Below are 22,888 nucleotides of genomic sequence, written 5' to 3' on the forward strand. Positions count from 1 at the left end.
CCTCCCGGGTTCAAGCGATTCTCCTGCCTCAGCCTCCCGAGTAGCTGGGACTACAGGCGCCCGCCACCACGCCGGGCTAATTTTTGTATTTTTAGTAGAGATGCGGTTTCACTATTTGGCCACACTGGTCTCGAACTCCTGACCTTGTGATCCGCCCACCTCGGCCTCCCAAAGTGCTGGGATTACAGGCGTGAGCCACCACGCCCGGACTCTGTATGTTTTAAAATCACTAAATTTTAGTGATTTAAAATCCCACATAGTGTTTATGGAAACAACCTTGGAAAAAGTACGAAGAGGCTTGGGACTGATGCACACCAACTTCAGGACAGCGATTGCCTCTAGGAGGAGGGAAGCGAGTTGGGGTTAAGCCCTGAGCTTTAGCTATATCTGTGACATTGAATTTCTTTCCCTCCCTCCCTCCCTCCCTCCCTCCCTCCCTCCCTCCCTCCCTCCCTTCCTTCCTTCCTTCCTTCCTTCCTTCCTTCCTTCCTTCCTTCCTTCCTTCCTTCCTTCCTTCCTTCCTTCCTTCCTTCCTTCCGGAAGGGGAGGGGAGGGCAGTACTGGAATTTATGAAGCTTTTTGTATGCATAATAACAGAAGTAAAGATTTCAGGAGCCAGGCACAGAGGCTCATCTGTTAACCCAATACTTTGGGAAGTCTAGGTTGGGGGATCCCTTGAGCCTAGGAGTTCAAGACCAGCCTGGGCAACATGATGAAACCCTGTCTCTACAAAACAAAATACAAAAATTAGCCAGGTGTGGTGGCATGCACCTGTAATTCCAGCTACTTGGGAGGATGAGGTGGAAGATCACCTGAGCCCAGGGAGTCGAGGCTGCAGTGAGCCATGATCATCGCCACTGCACTCCAGCCTAGGTGATAGAGTGAGACCCTATCTCAGAAAAATAAAAATAAAATAAATAAAAATAAAAATAAATTCAGGACTATTGAACAACAGTGAGAAAGGGGTTTGAAAAAATATGGGCCAGGCGAGGTGACTCTCGCCTGTAATTCTAGCACTTTGGGAAGCCGAGGCAGGCGGATCACTTCAGGTCAAGAGTTCAAAACCAGCCTATCCGACATGATGAAATCCCATCTTTACTAAAAATACAAACAATTAGCGGGGCATGGTGGCACACGCCTGTAATCTCAGCTACTTGGGAGGCTGAGGCAGGAGAATCACTTGAACCCAGGATGCGGAGGTTGCAATGAGCCAAGATTGCACCACTGCACTCCAGCCTTGGCAACAGAGCGAGACTCGTCTCAAAAAAAAAAAAAAAAAGGAGAAACAGGTTCCTTATATGAGGATTTCCATCAAATGAATGTTTCTGCAGCTTCTGGAGTTCTGCTTAAAATGTGTTTCTCTAATTTGCCTTTTTTGGTTTTTGACTTGTACCACCTCTTGAGACACAGAAGCAGCTTCATCTGGCCTGGGATCTGAAGAGAAACTGCTTCTCGTCCTGAACGATCAATTCCTTGGCTTTAGAAAGTTAATTAGGCCGCGCGGGTGGCTCGTGCCTGTAATCCCAGCACTTTGGGAGGCTGAGGTGGGCGGATCACCTGAGGTTGGGAGTCTGAGGTCAGCCTGACCAACACGGAGAAACCCCGTCTCTATTAACAATACAAAATTTTTTAGTAGACTGTGATGGTGCATGCCTGTAATCTCAGCTACTTGGGCGGCCGAGGCATGAGGATTGCTTGAACCTGGGAGGCAGAGGTTGCAGTGAGCCGAGATCGTGCCATTGCACTCCAGCCTGGGCAATGAGAGTGAAACTCTGTCTCAAAAAAAAAAAAAAAGATTATCTAAGGCTGGCACGATGGCTCACGCATATAATCCCAGCACTTTGGGATGCTGAGGTGGGCAGATCACTTGAGGTCAGGAGTTCAAGACCAGCCTGGCCAACATGGTGAAACCCCGCCTCTACTAAAGATACAAAAATTGGCCGGGTGTGGTGGCTCACGCCTGTAATCCCAGCACTTTGGGAGGCCGAGGTGGGCAGATCGTGAGGTCAGTAGATCAAGACCATCCTGGCTAACACAGTGAAACCTTGTCTCTACTAAAAATGCAAAAAAATTAGCCGGGCGTGGTGGTGGGCGCCTGTAGTCCCAGCTACTCAGGAGGCTGAAGCAGGAGAATGGCGGGGACCCGGGAGGCAGAGCTTGCAGTGAGCCGAGATTGCACCACTGCACTCCAGCCTGGACGACAGAACGAGACTCTGTCTCAAAGAAAAAAAAAAAGAAAAAGAAAAATACAAAAATTAACCGACCATGGTGGTGTATGCCTGTAGTCCCAGCTACTCAGGAGGCTGAGGTGGGAGGAGTGCTCGAACCTGATAGGCAGAGGTTGCAGTGAGCAGGGACCATGCCACTGTACTCCAGCCTGGGCAATAGAGCAAGACTCCATCTCAAAAAAAAAAAAAAAAAAAAAAGGAAAGAATGAAAAAGAAAGTTATCTATGGAATTGTAATTATGGATGTCAGTTGTGATCTTTTTGTTTGTTGGTTTTTTGAGACAGGGTCTCACTTGCATCACGCAGGCTGGAGTACAGTGGCACACTTGGCTCACTGCAGCCTTGACTTCCCAGGCTCAGGTGATCCTCCCACCTCAGCCTCCTGAATAGCTATGACTACAGTTGTGTGCCCCCAAGCCTAGCTAATTTTTTGTATTTTTTGTAGAGACTGGGTTTTACCATGTTGTCTAGGCTGGTCTTGAACTCCTGGGATCAAGTGATCCACTGTACCCAAGCTAGTTGTGATCTTACATTATAGAACACCTACTATGTACCAGGCACTGGGATTTACGAATGAGAGGTGAGGCTGGGCGCGGTGGCTCAAGCCTGTAATCTCAGCACTTTGGGAGGCTGAGGTGGCAGGGAGGAATCTCCTGAGGTCACGAGTTCGAGACCAGCCTGGTCAACATGGTGAAACCCCCACCTCTACTAAAAATACAAAAATTCACTGGGCGTAATGGTGCATGTCTCTAATCCCAGCTAGTGGGGAGGCTGAGGCAGGAGAATCCCTTGAACCCGGGAGTCAGAAGTTGAAGTGAGCCGAGATTGTGCCACTGCACTCAAGCCTGGGCGACAAGAGTGAGACTCCATCTCAAAACAACAACGACAACAAAAAACGCAGTGGCTCACACCTGTAATCCCAGCACTTAGGGAGGCCAAGGTGGGCAGATCACGAGGTCAGGAGTTCAAGACCAGCCTGGCCAACATGGTGAAACCCCGTGTCTACTAAAAATGCAGAAATTAGATGGGCGTCGTGGCAGGTGCTTGTAGTCCCAGCTACTTGGGAGGCTGAGGCAGGAGAATCGCTTCAACCCAGGAGACGGAGGTTGCAGTGAGCTGAGATCATGCCATAGAACTCCAGCCTGGGTGACAAGAGCAAGACTCCGTCCCCCCCAGAAAAAAAAAAGAAAAGAAAAAGAAAAAGAGAGGTGAGCAAAAACAGATGTGGTTTTTACCATTAGAATTTTTAGAAAACAGAATCACACAAATGAGTATCTATTTGCAGTGGAGAGGTCAGTGCTATGCAAGCAGATGAAAGGGAGCTCAGGGAAGCTTTTCCTGAGCTGGGGCTTGAGCTGGCTAAGATCCAAGAAAGGTGTCCATGTAGGGTGGGCCGTTTTTCTTCTTTTCAGGCTCCTCAGGGTAACTGATGTCTTCCAGGCCCTCATCTGCCCTCAAATTCCCATGGCCACTCCTCTAGGTACTCTGCATAATGATGTTTCTGCTTCAATAAAAGAAAACAGGTCGCCGGGCGCGGTCGCTCACGCCTGTAATCCCAGCACTTTGGGAGGCCGAGACGGGCGGATCACGAGGTCAGGAGATCGACACCATCCTGGCTAACACGGTGAAACCCCGTCTCTACTAAAAAATACAAAAAACTAGCCGGGCGAGGTGGCGGGCGCCTATAGTCCCAGCTACTCGGGAGGCTGAGGCAGGAGAATGGCGTGAACCCGGGAGGCGGAGCTTGCAGTGAGCTGAGATCCGGCCACTGCACTCCAGCCTGGGTGACAGAGCCAGACTCCGTCTCAAAAAAAAAAAAAAAAGAAAAAGAAAACAGGTCACCACCCAAAGCAGTGGTTCCCACACTTTTTTTTTTTTTTTTTTTCTTTTTCAGACGCAGTTTTGCTCTTGTTATCCAGATTGGAATCCAATGGCACGATCTCTGCTCACTGCAACCCCTGTCTCCCGAGTTCAGGTGATGCTCCTGAATCCTGAATTCTTTTTTTTTTTTTTTTTTTTTTTTTTTTTTTGAGACGGTAGCCCAGGCTGGAGTGCAGGCTGGAGTGCAGTGGCCGGATCTCAGCTCACTGCAAGCTCCGCCTCCCTGGTTCACGCCATTCTCCGGCCTCAGCCTCCCGAGTAGCTGGGACTACAGGCGCCCGCCACCTCGCCCGGCTAGTTTTTTTTGTATTTTTTTAGTAGAGACGGGGTTTCACCGTGTTAGCTAGGATGGTCTCGATCTCCTGACCTCGTGATCCGCCCGTCTTGGCCTCCCAAAGTGCTGGGATTACAGGCTTGAGCCACCGCGCCCGGCCCTGAATCCTGAATTCTCTGAACTGGGATTACAGGCATGCACCACCATGCCTGGCTAATTTTGTATTTTTAGTAGAGACAGGGTTTCTCCGTGTTGGTCAGGCTGGTCTCAAACTCCTGACCTCGGGTGATCCACTCACCTCAGTCTCCCAAAGTGCTGGGATTACAGGTGTGAGCCACTGGGCTTTCCCACACTTTGATGAGCATCAGAATGGCCTGAGGAGCTTGGTAAGAACTCAGACTCCCTCCTTTTCTTGTCCATGGGCAGAAGTGGCCATTCAAGAGGTACTGACCCAGGGTTACAGGCGGCGGGCAGAAGGCTGAGTCTCTGGAGGAGCGAGTCAGATGACTTGCCGCAAAGAGAGTATCAGCAGAGGTTCAGCAGACACACCTTTGAGAGGGCACTTCCTACTTTCAGTTGTGTTTGGAATGCAAAGGTCGGGCTGAAACGGTGGCCACGGAGAAGGGGTGATGGATTTGAGAGGCTGAAGGGATGAGGAAGTGAGGGAGTCTAGATACTGAGCTCTCAAGCCTAGGTGTGAAACCGGGTGAGAAGTTTGGGCTTGTTTTAGGCTATGCCGAGTTTAAGTTCACGGTCCGGTGGATCAGAGCTGGCGGGTAAGGCTGAACGTGAGAGCGGGATGAGGGTTTGGAAGCCCTTGCCTAAAAGGAGGCAATTTTTTGAGACAGCGTAGGACAGCGCAAACCTCCAGGATCACAGGGCTGCAGTCTTCTCCTTTCGGAGACCCCATTGCAGAGAAGAGCGAAACCAGGGGCGGGGTGGGGGTGGTAGTGGTCTCTTCCGGTTCTTGAAGAGAGCGTCCCTTAGGCAGGAGGGACGGGTCTTGGAGCACTCAATCTCCAGGCTTGGGAGGCCCCCAGCAATTCGGACGCGGAGGGCTAGGCCGCCACCGCGAGCCCAGTCGCCCGATACGCGCCTTGGGGTCCGGGTCGGCTTTCACCCGGACCCCTGGCCGGAAACTGAGCCGTTTACTTCCGCCACCAGCCGGAAGTTTTCTGTCACTGGACGCCAAGGAGTTTTCGGTGGCTCAGCTGGGTAACCGGGGCTCACCATGGCGGCCTCATTGGTGGGGAAGAAGATCGTGTTTGTCACGGGGAACGCCAAGAAGCTGGAGGAGGTGCCGGAAGGGTGTTGGGGGCTGACTGGGAGGCAGCTGGGAATACGGCGGAGAAGGGGCTTCCGGGTGGAGGGAAGCACGTGGGAGGAGGCATGGAGAGAGAAGAGAATTCAGCCCGGAAGGATGGGTCCTGACCCGGCTGTGTGGAAAGGCTGGGGCGCAAGAAGGGAGTGGCTGCGGAATCGGGGCGCCCCGGGGTTGGCGAAGGAACGAGGGTCTTGACAAATCCCGACACAGGGCTTGTGTGGTCAGCGACTGCGGGACCCGGAGGAGTAACGGGGCCCTTAGCAACCGCCCCGAAGTCACCTATTGAAGTAGACCCCAACCCAGTGTCCCGATACTCTTCTGGGACTTATCCACATCCCGCTGCTGGGCCAGGGCTAGCAGGACCCACAGAGGGCGTGGGGCGGAGTTCCACACTAAGCAATCCGTGCCCCACCACCGTCCTAAAATGTTCTAACCTCTTCGCGTGTGTGAAGTGGGGATGATGCAGGACATTTGCTTCACAGCGCTACAGGGAGGAGGAGTAAAGGAGGCAGTGGATCTAAAGTTTCTGTTTGCAGGGACTTTGTGGCTAGCAAGTAACAGAGACACACAGGGAGTTCATGTAAGCCACCAGATGACTCCTGTGGGAATATAGTGTTACAGTGTCCTGCAGGACCTGAGGTTCCCTCAAGAAGCTGACTTGTCCTTGTTCTCTCTGGATGCTGATCCCTATTCCTGTTCATATATTTCCCCTTTCTTCCCTGCTGGGGGATGGAACAGTGAGACTTCTACCAGATATCAGCCCCGACTGGCTTTGCTTGAATCAAGTGTTTGCCCCTGTTCAATCAGCCATAGCCACGGAGTGGGGGTCATGTGTAGGGGATCAGGATGACACCCACTGGATATGTCTGAGTCAGACCAGCGGGGTGTAATCACTAGGGAAACCTATATTTGCCTGTAGCGTAGGGAGGGACTGATGTCACTTTGGTGCCAGGACAAAGTGGCCTCAGGAACCAGAACCTTCTGCTGAAAAAAGGTTTGGGATCCTGAGGCCAGACCAGTCAGGCAGTGCCACCCTGAACAGAGCCCATGCAGGACAATGGGCATGAGACCCCAAACCTCTGACTGAGAATATTGCCCTCATTTAAAGAAGGAGCTGGAGCCTGGGTGCGGTGCCTCACGCTTGTAATCCCAGCACTTTGGGAGGCTGAGGCGGGCAAATCATCTGAGGTCAGGAGTTCAAGACCAGCTTGGCCAACATGGTGAAACTCCATCTCTACTAAAAATACAAAAATTAGCTGGGCATGGTGGCACATGTCTGTAGTCCCAGCTACTCAGGAGGCTGAGACAGGAGAATCGCTTGAAGCCCGGAAGCAGAGGTTACAGTGAGCTGAGATGACACCACTGTACTCCAGCCTGGGTGACAGAGTGACAGAGTGAGACTCCTCTCAAAATAAAAAAAGAAGAAGAAGAAGAAGAAGGTGCTAGAGTAGCCAAGGGAGACTCCTTGGAGAACATGGACTTGAACTTGGCCTAAAACAGGTAGTCTTTTTTTTTTCTTTTTGAGACAGAGTCTCACTTTGTCACCCAGGCTGGAGTGCAGTGGTGTGATCTCTGCTCGCTGCAACCTCCGCCTCCTGGGTTAAAGCGATTCTCCTGCCTCAGCCTCCTGAGTATCTGAGATTACAGGCATGCGTCACCACGCCTGGCTAATTTTTGTATTTTTAGTAGAAACGGGATTTTGCCATGTTGGCCAGACTGGTCTCAAACTCCTGACCTCAGGTGATCCACCCTCTATCTGCTTCCGCCTCCCAAAGTGCTGGGATTACAGGCGTGAACCACCTCGCCCAGCTGTGTTTTTTTTTTTTTTTTTTTTTTTTTTTTTAAGACAAGTCTCACTCTGTCGCCCAGGCTGGAGTGTAGTGGCACTCTCTCAGCTCACTGCAACCTCCGCCTCCCGGGTTCAAGCAATCCTCATGCCTCAGCCTTCCCAGTAGCTGGGACTACAGGTGTGTGCCACCACACCCAGCTAATTTTTGTATTTTTAGTAGAGACAGGGTTTCTCCATGTTGGTCAGGCTGGTTGGTCTTGGACTCCCGACCTCAGGTGATCTGCCCGCTTCCGCCTCCCAAAGTGTTAGATTACACGCATGAGCCACTGCGCCTGGTCGAACGGGTAGTCTTAACTAGTGGTATGCCATTGGCAGACTGAGGAAACCTATAGAATCTTTCTCAGAAAAATAGTTTCAAATGTACAAAAGAAAATACATGGTATTACAGGCTGGGCACTGTGGTTCATACCTATAATCCCAGCACTTTGGGAGACTGAGGCTCAAGGAGGATCTCTTGAGCCCAGGAGTTCAAGACCAGCCTGGGCAACAAAGTGAGACCCTAGCTCTACAAATAATTAGCCTAAGCATGGTACCTGGGCCACCTGTGGTTCTAGGTACATGGGAGGCTGAGGCAGGAGGATCTCTTGGACCCAGGAGGTTGAGGCTCTAGTGAGCTGTGTTTGTGCCACTGTATTCCAGCCTGGGTGACAGACAGAGAGAGATCCTCTCTCAAAAAAAAAAATGAAATAAATAAAATAATAGGATTACAAAGGAAATCAACTATAGTGAATTACAATTATCAAAATGTTACAAATATTTGTGATTTAGTTATCTATACTTTCTTTTTTTTTTTTGAGACGGAGTCTCGCTGTGTCGCCCAGGCTGGAGTGCAGTGGCGCGATCTCGGCTCACTGCAAGCTCCGCCTCCCGCATTCACGCCATTCTCCCGCCTCAGCCTCCGAGTAGCTGGGACTACAGGCGCCCGCCACCACGCCCGGCTAGTTTTTTTTTTTGTATTTTTAGTAGAGACGGGGTTTCACCATGTTAGCCAGGATGGTCTCGATCTCCTGACCTCGTGATCCACCCGCCTCGGCCTCCCAAAGTGCTGGGATTACAGGCTTGAGCCACCGCGCCCGGCCTAGTTATCTATACTTTCTTAATGCATTAAAGAATTTAATCTACCAATGTATGAGTAATTACTTTTTTTTTTTTTTTTTTTTTTTCCGAGACGGGGTCTCACTCTGTTGCCTAAGGCTGGAATGCAATGGTGCAATCTTGGCTCACTGTAGCCTCAATCTTCTGTGCTCAAGCAATCCTCCTGCCCCAGCCTCCTGAGTAGCTGGGACTTAAGGCGCATGCCACCATGCCCAGCTAATTTTTGTATTTTTTGTAAAGATGGGGTTTTGCCATGTTGTTCAAGCTAGTCTCAAACTTCTGGGCTCAAGCAATCTGCCCACCTTGGCCTCTGAAAGTGCTGAGATTACAAGCGTGAGCCACAGCACCTAGCCCCTTAATTTTAAAATACCCAGATAAATGGTATTTTGAGATATCTGCAGCAGTTGTAATGAGTTATAACAACATCTGTGATTTTAGTAGGTTTAAAAGTCACAGGAACTGCTAGTAATATTTTGGTTTGTTACCTATATTCATAATGGAAAAAGATACTAAATTTCTTTTTTTTTTTTTTTTTTTGAGACGGAGTCTCACTCTGTTGCCCAGGCTGGAGTGCAGTGGCGCGATCTCGGCTCACTGCAAGCTCCGCCTCCTGGATTCAAGCCATTCTCCTGTCTCAGCCTCCCGAGTAGCTGGTACTACAGGTGCCCGCGACCATGCCAGGCTAATTTTTTGTATTTTTAGTAGAGACGGGGTTTCACCATGTTAGCCAGGGTGGTCTCGATCTCCTGACCTCGTGATCCACCCACCTCAGCCTCCCAAAGTGCTGGGATTACAGGCGTGAGCCACTGTGCCCGGCCAAAGATACTAAATTTCAATTAAGGTTACTAAGACTAAAGATATTTTTTTTCCAATCCATGTTCACAGGCCTCCTGAATTCTGGGTATATTCTGATAGAGAATTTCTGGTTTAGGAGGGTGGCTAGGGTTTCTAGGAGCATTGAGAAAAGAAGAGGGTGTTCTGGATGGGGGCTTAGCACAAGCAGAGACCTGATGTAGGAGAGATAGAGAAGTAAGGAGATGGAAGGGGCTGGCTTGCTGGGGTGGGACCCTGAAAGCCGGGGTGAGGCTCACGGGCCTGAGTTGGTAAGCTTTAGGAGATTGGCAGGAGAGTTATCGATGAGAAAGGTGGATGACAGCTCACGTGCTCACATAGTAATGGGGAATCATTAGATGGTGATAAATCTTCTCTTTTCTTTTGGAACAGGTCATTCAGATTCTAGGAGATAAGTTTCCATGCACTTTGGTGGCACAGAAAATTGACCGTATGTCTCTGTTTTGTTTTATTTTTAAAAGATGGTTGGATTTTATCTGTCTTCCTGTGACCTGACTCTCTGTGTGTCTGTTTCCCTGATAAGTGCCGGAGTACCAGGGGGAGCCGGATGAGATTTCCATACAGAAATGTCAGGAGGCAGCTCGCCAGGTGCTTGCCCTGCCCTTGTCCCACACTTGCTCCTCTTGTCCAGGTAGCTTCCAGGGCCTGTGCCTGCTGGAAACAATAAACAAGTTTGTTGAGCTTTCTAGGACCGACCCAGAGCCCTCTAGGGTTCAGTTAATATTGACTTTGGAACACTGCCTTCCTTTGCCAGCCTTGAATACATGGTATCTCCCCCAGACCATTACTATACACTCCTACATACACACAGACTCTCCTTCCCCCAAATGCTCAGACACATGCATTCCAGCCCTACGTCCTCCCCACACACATCCACCGCTGCATTCACACTTGTTCGTGGAACTCAGAAAGCATGCTGTGGAGAGTCAGGCTGAGTGCGAATCCCAGCTCTCCCATTGCTGTGCCTGGAGCAAGCTTTACAATCAGCCAAAGCTTTGGTGTCTTCATAAGATAAGAGATTGGCCAAAGGTAAGAGATTGGCCGAGGGCAGCTCCCAGGGCGCTGTCTGCCACAGATCTCAGCTAGCTGAGGGCTGGCCCCAGCCTGGGTGACCTCGGTGTTCCAGGAGGGGATGGTGATCGTGTGTCTCAGGGCTGCATGTCTTTGTGCTGCAGGTACAGGGGCCCGTGCTGGTTGAGGACACCTGTCTGTGCTACAACGCCCTTGGAGGGCTCCCCGGCCCCTACATGTGAGTGCCCACCTCCACCCCCTTACAGGACCCCAGGCCCAAAACCACCAGAACTGCAAAATGACGAGGCACCTGATACTGCAGGTCATTCCCTGTCTTCGCATCAACAGCCTTTCACGTTGTCCCAAGGAAAGATGGGATAGGAGAAGCATGTCTTTCTTTTGTAAAGTGTGAGAATGCGACCTGTAAGTGGAGATGGTAAAGGGGACCCCACGCATTTGAGAAGTATGTTCATAGGTAGATTAATTTCAGGAAAGAGGGCCGGGCGCGGTGGCTCAAGCCTGTAATCCCAGCACTTTGGGAGACCGAGACGGGCGGATCACAAGGACAGGAGATCGAGACCATCCTGGCAAACCCGGTGAAACCCTGTCTCTACTAAAAAATACAAAAAACTAGCCAGGCGAGGTGGCTAGTAGTCCCAGCTACTCGGGAGGCTGAGGCAGGAGAATGGCGTGAACCTGGGAGGCGGAGCTTGCAGTGAGCTGAGATCCGGCCACTGCACTCCAGCCTGGGTGACAGAGCAAGACCCCGTCTCAAAAAAAAAAAAAAAAAAAATTTCAGGAAAGAGAAAACAAGGAAGTTGGAATCTAAAACTTGATTTCTTTCTTCCTTTTTTTTTTTTAGATACAGTCTCTGTTACCCAGGTGGCTGGAGTGCAGTGGCGTGATCATGGCTCACTGCAGTCTCCACCTCCCAGGCTCAGGTGATCTTTCTACCTCAGCTTCCTGAGTAGCTGGGACTACAGGTGTGCATCACCACACCCAGCTAATTTTTTGTACTTATTTATTTATTTATTTGAGACGGAGTCTCGCTCTGTCGCCCAGGCTAGGATGCAGTGGCCAGATCTCAGCTCATTGCAAGCTCCGCCTCCCGGGTTTACACCATTCTCCTGCCTCAGCCTCCCGAGTAGCTGGGACTACAGACACCCGCCAGCTCGCTTGGCTAGTTTTTTGTATCTTTTAGTAGAGATGGGGTTTCACCGTGTTAGCCAGGATGGTCTCAATCTCCTGACCTCGTGATCCGCCCGTCTCAGCCTCCCAAAGTGCCAGGATTACAGGCTTGAGCCACCGCGCCTGGCCTATTTATTATTATTATTATTATTATTATTATTTTTTTGAGATGGAGTCTCGCTCTGTTGCCCAGGCTGGAGTGCAGTGGCCGGATCTCAGCTCACTGCAAGCTCCGCCTCCCGGGTTCACGCCATTCTCCTGCCTCAGCCTCCCGAGTAGCTGGGACTACAGGCGCCCGCCACCTCGCCCGGCTAGTTTTTTGTATTTTTTTAGTAGAGACGGGGTTTCACCGTGTTAGCCAGGATGGTCTCGATCTGCTGACCTCGTGATCCGCCCGTCTCGGCCTCCCAAAGTGCTGGGATTACAGGCTTGAGCCACCGCGCCTGGCCCTATTTATTATTTTTTTTTTGAGATGGAGTCTCTCTCTGTCGCCTGGGCTGGAGTGCAGCGGCGCAATCTCAGCTCACTGCAAGCTCCACCTCCTGCATTCACGCCATTCTCCTGTCTCAGCCTCCTGAGCGGCTGGGATTACAGGTGCCCGCCACCACAGCTAATTTTTTGTATTTTTAGTAGAGACGGGGGTTTCACCATGTTAGCCAGGATGGTCTCGATCTCCTGACCTTGTGATCTGCCCTCCTCGGCCACCCACAGTGCTGGGATTACAGGTGTGAGCCACCGTGCCTGGCCTGTATTTATTTACTTTTGGTGTGTGAGACAGCGTCTCAGTCTGTCGATGAGGTAGGAGTGCAGTGGTGTGATCACAGCTCACTTCTTTGGCTCAAGCTACCCACCTGCCTCAGCTTCCCGAGTGGCTGGGACTGCAGGCACGTGCCCAGCCAGTTTTTTTGCATTTTTTGTAGAGATGGGATTTCGCTATGTTGTCCAAGCTTTTCTCAAACTCCTGAGCTCAGCCGGGCACGGTGGCTCACACTTGTAATACCAGCACTTTGGGAGGCTGAGGCGGGTGGATCACGAGGTCAGGAGATCGAGACCATCCTGTGAATGGTGAAACCCTGTCTCTACTAAAAATAGAAAAAATTAGGCTGGGCGCGGTGGCTCACGCCTGTAATCCCAGCACTTTGTGAGGCCGAGGTGTGCGGATCACGAGGTCAGGAGATCGAGACTATCCTGGCTAACATGGTGAAACCCTGTCTCTACTAAAAATACAAAAAAATTAGCCAGGCGTGGTGGCGGGCACCTGTAGTCCCATCTACTGGGGAAGCTGAGGCAGGAGAATGGTGGGAATCCGGGAGGTGGAGCTTGTGGTGAGCCGAGATCATGTCACTGCACTCCAGCCTGAGTGACAGAGCGAGACTCCTCCTCAAAAAAAAAAAAAAAAATTAGTTGGGTGTGGTGGTGGGCGCCTGTAGTCCCAGCTACTCGGGAGGCTGAGGCGGGAGAATGGCATGAACCCAGGAGGCGGAGCTTGTAGTGAGCAGAGATCGCCTGGGCAACAGAGCGAGACTCCGTCTCAAAAAAAAAAAACTGAGCTCTACCTTAGCCTCCCAAAGTGCTGGGATTACAGGCAGGAGCCACCTCACCTGGCCCTTGGAGGCATTCTTTTTCATTTACCCTTGGCTGTCAATAGGGAACAGCCAGGAAAAGGTGGTAAGAAGATCCAACTGCTCCTGGTGTTCTGACTCTCCTTTATTTCTCTTGCAGAAAGTGGTTTCTGGAGAAGTTAAAGCCTGAAGGTATTATCTGCTTTGTTTCTTCCCTGGATCTGTTGGGAATGAGAATCTGGGTTTGCTCTAGGGGAGGGACCCCAACTAGTAGTCAGGAGTCCCAGGTTCTAGCCCCCACCACGGAGCCTCCACCTCATTTTCCCCATCTAGCACTGGTAGTTCACACTTACCCTGTACTCCAGAGAGCACTGTGTGGGGGAGGGATGGTGGGAGCTATAGGGTTGAGGAGGTTTCAAGAGGGACTTGGCCCTCGTGACTGCTTTAGCCAGGGCCTGCCCTGGGAATTGGAGGACTGCCCCTCCTGGACCCCAGCAGTGCGTATCCTGTCACCCACAGTTGCAAGCCAAAATGTCCCATCTTTATGTGCTTTTATTTATTTATTTAGAGACAAGGTCTCACTCTTGCCCAGGCTGGAGTGCACTGGTATGATCTCGACTCACTGCAACCTCCGCCTCTTGTGTTCAAGCGATTCTCCTGCTGCATCCTTCCAAGTAGCTGGGATTACAGGCGCCTACCACCATGCCCAGCTAATTTTTGTATTTTAAGTAGAGAGGGGGTTTCACCATGTTGGCCAGGCCAGTCTCGAGCACCTGACCTCAAGTGATCCTCCTACCTTGGCCTCCCAAAGTGCTGGGATTACAGGTGTGAACCACCACACCCAGCCTATTTATTTATTTATTTATTTATTTATTTATTTATTTATTTGAGATGGAGTCTCACTGTTGCCCAGGCTGGGGTGCAGTGGCTCAACTCACTGCAACCTCTGCCTCCCTGGTTCAAGCAATCCCCCTGCCTCAGCCTCCCAAGCAGCTGGGATTATAGGCATGTGCCACCACGCCGGCTAAATTTTTTTTGAGAGATGGAGTCTCGCTCTGTCACCCAGGCTGGAGTGTAGTAGCACGATCTCGGCTCACTTCAACCTCCACCTCCCGGATTCAAGCGATTCTTCTGCCTCAGCCTCCTGAGTAGCTGGGACTTCAGGCATATGCCACCATGCCCAACTAATTTTTGTATTTTTAGTAGAGTTGGGATTTCACCATGTAGGTCAGGATGGCCTCAATCTCCTGACCTTGTGATCTGCCTGCCTCAGCCTCCCAAAGTGCTGGGATTACAGGTGTGAGTTACCACGCCTGGCCTTTTTTTGTTGTTGTTGGAGACAAGTTTCACTCTTGTTGCCCAGGCTGGAGTGCAATGGCACGATCTCGGCTCACTACAACCTCTGCCTCCTGAGTTCAAGCGATTCTCCTGCCTCAGCCTCCCGTGTAGCTGGGATTACAGGTGCCTGCCACCACGTCCAGCTAATTTTTGTATTTTTAATAGAGACAGGGTTTCACCATGTTGGCCATGCAGATCTCGAACTCCTAACCTCAGGTGATCCACCCACCTCGGCCTTCCAAAATGCTGGGATTACAGGCATGAGTTACCGCACCCATCCTTATGTGCTTTTAAAAACACTTCACATTGGCCAAGGGCGGTGGCTCACGCCTGTAATCCCAGCACTTTGGGAGGCCGAGGTGGGCAGATCACGAGGTCAGGAGATCGAGACCATCCTGGCTAACACGGTGAAACCCCGTCTCTACTAAAAATACAAAAAATTAGCCGGGCGTGGTGGCGGACACCTGTAGTCCCAGCTACTCAGGAGGCTGAGGTAGGAGAATGGTGTGAACCCGGGAGGCGGAGCTTGCAGTGAGCCGAGATCACGCCACTGTACTCCAGCTTGGGTGACAGAGGGAGACTCCGTCTCAAAAAAAAAAAAAAAGGACACTTTACATTATAGAGCATTTCACATCTGCACAGTAGAATATCATAATAGGATAATGGGCATAAATATATACAGTTATTGTTTGTCAATTAAAAAAAGCATAGTAGAATAATGAACCTCAGTCACCATCAACCAGCTTCCAGGGTTATCAGCACAATGCCTATTTTGTGACATCTATAACCCCTCTTATTTTTCCTAAGTCCAGTATTTTAAGGCAAATCACAGACACCATATCATCAGTAAGTTCTTCAGCTTGTATTTATTTTTATTTGTTTTAATTTTTTTTGGAGACAAGGGTCTCCCTCTGTTGCCCAGGCTGGAGTGCAGTGGCTCAATCTCAGCTCACTGCCCACCATCCAGGCTCAAGTGATCTTCCCACCTCAGCCTCCTGAGTAGCTGGGACTACAGGTGTAAGCCACCATGCCTAGCTAATTTTTGTGTTTTTTATAGAGGTGAGGTCTCACTATGTTGCCCTGGCTGGTCTCAAACTCCTGAGCTCAAGTGACCCACCCGCCTTGGCCTCCCAAAGTGTTGGGATTACAGGTATGAGCCACCAAATGCAGCCACTGTATTTCTAAAAGGTGAAAAATTAAGAAACTGTTAAATAACTAAAATATAATCATTTTTTAATATTACCTAATCATTTTTTGGATTTCCTTGGTTGTAGAAAAAGTGCCTATTAAAGTTGGTTAGTTTTTTTGTTTTGTTTTGTTTTTTTGAGACGGAGTCTCGTTCTGTCGCCCAGGCTGGAGTGCAGTGGCGCGATCTCGGCTCACTGCAAGCTCCGCCTCCCGCATTCACGCCATTCTCCTGCCTTAGCTCCCGAGTAGCTGGGACTGCAGGTGCCGGCCACCACACCCGGCTAATTTTTTTTGTATTTTTAGTAGAGACGGGGTTCACCGTGTTAGCCAGGATGGTCTGGATCTTCTGACCTCGTGATCTGCCCACCTCGGCCTCCCAAAGTGCTGGGATTACAGGCGTGAGCCACCGCGCCCGGCCTACAGTTGGTTAGTTTTGAATCAGGAATCAAACAAGGTCCACGCTGCATTGGCTAGTTTTCTAACTTTAAATAAAGCCTTGTGTCGTCAGCCTGTGCTAGAGGGAAGCGAGAATGCCCAGAGACTTCTATTTCAAGCCTAGTCCCACTGCCTTGGGCTCTGCCGCGCCTGCTACCCCAATTGAGACCTAATTTCCCTTTTTAGGGAATTCCTGCCTCCCCACCCTTAGTGGGCTTCTTGGGAGTGGGGATGGGAGTTAGCCAGCAGGGATGCCCTGAGCCCTTACTGCCCACCCGCAGGTCTCCACCAGCTCCTGGCTGGGTTCGAGGACAAGTCAGCCTACGCGCTCTGCACGTTTGCACTCAGCACCGGGGACCCAAGCCAGCCCGTGCGCCTGTTCAGGGGCCGGACCTCGGTGCGTAACCACTTTGATGCAGTTCCCGCCGCACGCCGCCAGGGGGTGCCGCGACAGGAGCCGACCGCCCTGGGTCTGCGGGAGGGTGGGGGGAAGGGCGCCTTGGGGCCAAAGATATCTTGACTTGCTGAGAGGCTCCCCTGGGCAGCATAGGTAGAAGTGCTGTCAATCCTAGGAGGGTGGTGGAAAGGGTGCCCTGGGGCCAGAGTAGTTACTTTCGCCTTGCTGAGGGGCGCCCCTGGGCAGGACAATGGAAGTGTTGTCAATTCTGAAACCTGTTTGACCCCTGAGGCTGTTGTTTCAGGGAAAGGCTTGGCTAACAGCTCCTGAGGCTTGATAGACCCAGAAGAGCAAACTGAAGGTGACAACTCCCAAAACTACTTTTTTTTCTTTTCTTTTCTTTTCTTTTCTTTCTTTTTTTTTTTTTTTTGTTGTTGTTAGTAAGAAACCACACTTGGATCAAAGCTACATGTATAGCCCAGACTTCTCCAAGCTCAGATTTCCTTATCCAACTGCCAAGGTGCTGACTATCTCTCAGCCTTTCCAGCTTTTCGTGTTTATGTATAATAGAATCTTAATTTTTTTTTTTTTTGAGACAAAGTCTTGCTGTGTTGCCCAGGCTGGAGTGCAGTGGTGTCATCTCGGCTCACTGCAACCTCTGCCTCCAGGGTTCAAGTATACAATGTGAATTCTTGGCCAGGTTTGATGATTTACACCTGTAATCCTGGTACTTTGGGAGTCCCAGGTGGGAGGCTTTCTTGAGCCCAGGTGTTCAAGATTAGCCTGGGCACCATAACAAGACCCCATCTTTACAAATAATCTAAAAATGAGGCCAGGCGTGGTGGCTCACGTCTGTAATCCCAGCACTTTGGGAGGCCGAGGCAGGTGGATCACCTGAGGTCGGGCGTTCAAGAACAGCCTGGCTAGCATAGCTAAACCCTGTCTCTACTAAAAATACAAAAAATAGCTGGACCTGGTGGCAGATGCCTGTAATCCCAGCTACTCGGGAGGCTAAGGTGGGAGAATCGCTTGAACCCGGGAGGCAGAGGTTGCAGTGAGCCGAGATCCCGCTACTGCACTCCAGCCTGGGGGTGACAAGAGCAAGACTCCGTGTTCCCCCCCCCACAAAAAAAATGAGGCTGAGCACAGTGGCTCACACATGTAATCCCAGCACTTTGCAAAGCGAAAGCAGGAGGATCGCTTGAGGCCAGGAGTTTGAGACCAGCCTGGGTAACATAGCCAGACCCTGTCTCAAAAATAAATAAATAAATAATTAGCTGGGCATGATGGTGCACACCTGTAGTCCCAACTACTTGGGAGGCTGAGGTGGGAGGATCACCTGAGCCTAGGAGTTTGAGGGTACAGTGAGCTATGATCGCACTCCTGCACTCCAGCCATGGAGTAATGGAGTGAGACCTAGTCTCAAAAAAAAAAATAATAATAATAACACCTTAATTATTTGCCCAAACTTATTCCTTCCGTGAGATGTATTCCACACCCCTTACCTGCCTATCAGATTCTGAATTATAGCTGCTTCTCCCAGGGTCCAGACTACCCTCCAGGCTGGCTGCTGCCCCTGTGCCCACCTGCTCTCTCCCTGTGCAGAAGCATGCCTTCTGCCACTTCACTCCTCTGCGCAGTTCCTGCTGCTCAGGAGAATGTCCAGAGATTCCACTGGGAGCTGTTCACAGATGTCTTACCTTGTCTGGTAAAAGTTTTTGGTGGTGGTGGTGATGGTTAAAAAAAAAAAAATTACTATCGTAACCATTTTTTTTTTCTTGGTACTCACTGGTTATAGCTTTTTTGTTTGTTCGTTTGAGACGGTGTCTTGCTCTGTCGCCAGGCTGGAGTGCAATGGCATGATTTCGGCTCACTGCAACCTCCACCTCCTGGGTTCAAGCAATTCTCTTGCCTCAGCCTCCCGAGTAGCTGGGATTACAGGCGTGCGCCACTATGCCTGACTAATACAGGCATGCGCCACAATGCCCGGCTCATTTTTGTATTTTTAGTAGAGATGGGGTTTCGCCATTTCGGTCAGGCTGGTTTTGAACTCCTGACTTCGGGTGATCCACCCTCCTTGGCCTTCCAAAGTGCTGGGATTATAGGCATGAGCCACCGTGCAGGCCCCCATACTTTCATTATTGAACTTAACACCTTGTTCATTCCCTTTAAGGCACTTTGCATTGTATAATCATTACTTTTATTAATTTGTTTACTGGTGTAATGCCTGTTTGGCTTAAGAGGTCTATTGTATGAGGGCAAGGCTAGGCCCACTGTGGGTGCACAAAACACATTTGTTGTATGGTTGAGGTTCAGTAACTGGCCTTGGTCACGCAGCCTCTCATAGCGGAAGTAGAATTTGCCTTTGGGTTTAAATTACTTGGCATTTATGTGACTAATCCCAATCATGTACCACCTCCACTGTATTTTTTAAAAATTTTAAAAAAAATGTTTTTAAGACAGGGTCTTGCTTTATCACCCAGGCTGGAGTGCAGTGGCATGGTTACAGTTCATAGCAGCCTTGATCTCTCAGGCTCAAGTCATCCTCCCACCTCAGCCTCCTGAGTAGCTAGGACCTCAGGTGCGAGCTACTACATCTGGCTAATTTAAAAAAAAAAAAAAAAAAATTGGTAGAGATAGGGTCTGACTGTGTTGCCCAGACTGGTCTTGAACTCCTGGGTTTAAACCATCCTCCCTCCTCCGCTTCCCAAAGCACTGAGATTACAGGCATGAGCTCCCACACCTAGCCCCTTGTATTTTTTCAGTTATAATTTTTTGGGTTTTTTTGTTTGTTTTTTGGAATGTTTGTATGTTCGTTTTGAGACAGGGTCTCAGTCTGTCGCCCGGGCTGGATCACAGCTCACTGCAGCCTCGACCTCTTGGGCTCAAGCAGTCTTCCCACCAAGTATCTGGGACTACAGGCTCACACCACCAGGCTAGGCTAATTTTTGTATTTTTTGTAGAGATGGGATTTCGCCTTTGCCATGTTGCCCAGGGTAGTCTCAAATTGCTGGGCTCAAGTGATCTTCCCACCTCAGCCTCTCAAAGTCCTGGGATTACAGGCATGAGCCACCGTGCCTGGCCAGATTGTTTTTTCTTTTTTTTTACTTTGATAACAACATGACATTTCATGTCACTGGATTACAATTTGTTCTTTTTTCTAACATTTTCACTGTGGAATTTCCCTACTACAGCCAGTATTTACTGTACTCACTTATGTGTTCATGAAGTGGGGAGCTGGGTGCCCGCTTCTGGTTGCAGTGTTTCATCGTATGGTTAAAGTCTTCCTCGCATTTTCAGGAACACGGTCATAGTGGCAGGCATCTGGCTTGTCCACAGACTTCAGGGCACTTAGCTTCCTATTAGGAGAAAACGTTTTCTATCTATCAAAGTAGCCTCATTGTTCTTCAGTGATATCCCAATTTGTCCCGGGTGTGGCGAGGGCACGTGGCCTCGGAGGTGCCAGTGGGCCCATCAGGTGCATGCCTCCTCCCTGTGTGAGGGGAGAGCTGCCCCACTCTGCTTTTTATTGTATTCAGCAAACATTTGCAGGTGCTATAGAGGCCTTGCAACTATTTTGCATAAGTTGGGTCAAATCAAATTCACAAACTCACCAAACTCCTACTGGCCACTGCCCTCCTCATGCTTGTCCTCTGGACCGAGTTACACACCAGTACCCCCTTTCCTTTGGCAGGGCCAGATCGTGGCACCCAGAGGCTGCCGGGACTTTGGCTGGGACCCCTGCTTTCAGCCTGATGGATATGAGCAGACGTAAGGAGCCCTGGTTTCTTCCCTGGGGTGTGGGGTTGGCATAGCCATGGTTTGGGTTGGGCCAGTGCCCCGCCCAAGTGCAGGCATGCGGATATGGGCTGGGGAGGCTCTGAGGGTGCCGTTCCAGCCAAAGGCAGCTCTGCTGGGGTGGACACTAGGAATCTGGGTGGCCTAGTCCATGGTCGGGAAGGCAGCCAGATGGCACCGGGAGTCCTGGGCTCTAAGGCTCCAGGTCACCCCACATCAGCTGTGTAGCCAGTGGTTTCGCCTCTCTGGCCTTGGCTTGTAAGCTGTACCTCTCACTTTTTTTTTTTTGAGACGGAGTTTTGCTTGCTGCTGGAGTGCAGTGGTGCAGTGGTGTGATCTCGACTCACTGCAGCCTCTGCCTTCCGGGTTCAAGCGATTCTCCTGTCTCAGCTGGGATTGCAGGCACGCACCATCATGCCCAGCTAATTTTTGTTATTTTTGGTAGAGACGGGATTTCACCAGATTGGCCAGGCTGGTCTCAAACTGACCTCAGGTGATCCACCCGCCTTGGCCTCCCAAAGTGCTAGGATTACAGGCATGAGCCACTGCGCCTGGCCACATCTGACAGTTTTATGGCGTCATTTTCTGACCCCCATCTAGGTTGGGAAAATGTCCAGGGTTTTGCAGCCTCTTGTGGGCACTATTTTTTTTTTTTTTTTTTTTTTTTTTTTTTTTTTTTGAGACGGAGTCTCGCTCTGTCGCCCAGGCTGGAGTGCAGTGGCTGGATCTCAACTCACTGCAAGCTCCGCTTCCCGGGTTTACGCCATTCTCCTGCCTCAGCCTCCCGATGTGGGCACTATTTTATGCCCTCAAAGTACCAGTTGTTCTCAGTAGTTCGCACGAATCCCCCCTTATTCACACAAGGCACGGGCCATTGTTGGAATCAGGCTTTCCAGGCTGGAGGGGCCCTGAGGGAGCGCAGTCTGAGGCCCCACAATAGCCCCAGCAGGGGTAAGGACATTGTGGAACCAGCCACTAGCCATATGGGGCTGTGGAGTACTTGCATGTGGTGAGACCCAGAAATGGAATATTTTTATTCAGTGTTAATTCATTTAAATAGCCACACCTGGCTAGTGGCTACTGGCTGCCGTCTTGCACAGAGCAGTCTGCAGGCCACAGGCGGGGTATGGGATTCTCACCTCACTGCTGTGCTGGCACGGAGGTCAGGCCCCTGGCCAGCTGTTCAAGTGCTCCCCCGCCCTCCGCGCATTAGAGGAGACTGCTGTGTTTGCTCTGTCAGGCCCCACTGCTTCCTGTCAACAGATGACAAAGCTGATCAAACATGTAGCTCATCCCCCCTGTCCCCAGCTTCCCTTAATGACTTTTGGGCACACTAGAGCAAGTTTAATATCCCTCCATGCTCATTCATGGGGGTTTCTGCCCCAGGGGAATTGAAAACTTGATCCGATTTTTAAAAGTTAAGTGGCTGCCAGCAACTGCTGGGCCCCTCTGCTTTTCTGGGGGTCTGTGAGCTTTGGACTCCAGGGATGAGATGAGGTAGGGTAGGGAGGGGGTGCGTTTCCTCCCTGAATCTGGGCTCCCTGAGCTGTTACTGTCATCCCTCAGGTACGCAGAGATGCCTAAGGCGGAGAAGAACGCTGTCTCCCATCGCTTCCGGGCCCTGCTGGAGCTGCAGGAGTACTTTGGCAGCTTGACTTCTGCGGCTGGGGGAGGCCCCTCAGGCCGGGGATCTGGGGAGGGCTAGCCTGAAACCTCCCGCATCAGGCAGGCACCCCTGGAAGTACTTCCTTCAGGGTTTCCCCTTCCTGGGGGTGTCGAGTAGCCTCACCAGCCTGTCTGGAGGAGCAGCTGGCTCTGCTCTGAGAAACTCTGGGCAAGTGGATGCCATTCTCTTGCCCTTAGGATTCACTGCTCTCTCCTACAACCTCCAGGCCTGGGATCCTGCAAGGACCTTGGGTGGTAAAGCTGGACTTGGTGGGAGTGAGGGCTTGGGGAGGAACCATGCAAATCACCTCCCATGTTTTTTAAATCCAATAAATAACACTTCTGGATGAGACTTGTTTCCAAAATAAACCAGCTATATCGGTTTTGAACCCTGCCCCAGGCAGGTGTCTGTCTCAGTCTCCTTTGGCAGGTGCAGGAAGCCTTTTAGGTGGGGGTGGGGATGGGGACACGGGCAGCACTCTGTGGAAGGCGTTCGGATGCCACTGTGAACTGGAGTGTTACATCTCCACTCGCGTTCCTGCCTCACTTAGTGGCATGGATTGTGGGCTGACCTCCACCCTGGATCCATGCTGCCCCCTACCTGCAGGTAGTGCCAGGGCCTCCATGAAGCCTTACTGGGTTGGGGGCTGGGCGGTGTGGCACGCCCAGTGCTTTTGCCTTATGCTGTTACACAGCAGAGCCGCTAAAATGTTGGTTTATAATTACAATGCCCAGTTCATTTTTATGGTGAGGAGGGGCTGGAGTCCTCGACCCCAGTTGGCTTGATAGCCACAGTTCAGCCTG

The 22,888-nt window shown here is 50.7% G+C and overlaps 1 protein-coding gene and 1 long non-coding RNA gene across 3 annotated transcripts; one reads left to right on the forward strand and one right to left on the reverse strand.

Annotated features, from left to right (window-relative positions):
- Positions 1-3,486: 3,486 nt before the first annotated feature.
- On the reverse strand, positions 3,487-4,913 carry LOC139358490 (uncharacterized). The gene is made up of 2 exons (XR_011613482.1): positions 4,681-4,913; positions 3,487-3,731 (listed from the first exon to the last, which is right to left on the reverse strand). It is a non-coding gene; the product is annotated as an uncharacterized lncRNA (long non-coding RNA).
- Positions 4,914-5,479: 566 nt separating this feature from the next.
- LOC105481601 (inosine triphosphatase) lies at positions 5,480-22,467 on the forward strand. Of its 2 annotated transcripts, XM_011741298.2 has the most exons (8): positions 5,480-5,679; positions 9,875-9,932; positions 10,026-10,090; positions 10,678-10,751; positions 13,424-13,455; positions 16,506-16,621; positions 20,316-20,392; positions 21,986-22,467. In XM_011741298.2, exons 1-8 carry the CDS (start codon positions 5,614-5,616, stop codon positions 22,122-22,124), a joined length of 627 nt encoding a protein of 208 aa, XP_011739600.1. In that variant the 5' UTR covers positions 5,480-5,613; the 3' UTR covers positions 22,125-22,467. The 2 variants fall into 2 exon arrangements, with proteins under 2 accessions (XP_011739600.1, XP_070935691.1); XM_071079590.1 differs by lacking the exons at positions 9,875-9,932; positions 10,026-10,090.
- Positions 22,468-22,888: the final 421 nt, after the last annotated feature.

Source organism: Macaca nemestrina, chromosome 15 (assembly GCF_043159975.1).
Source record: "Macaca nemestrina isolate mMacNem1 chromosome 15, mMacNem.hap1, whole genome shotgun sequence".
In the NCBI taxonomy this organism is placed as follows: Eukaryota; Metazoa; Chordata; class Mammalia; order Primates; family Cercopithecidae; genus Macaca; species Macaca nemestrina.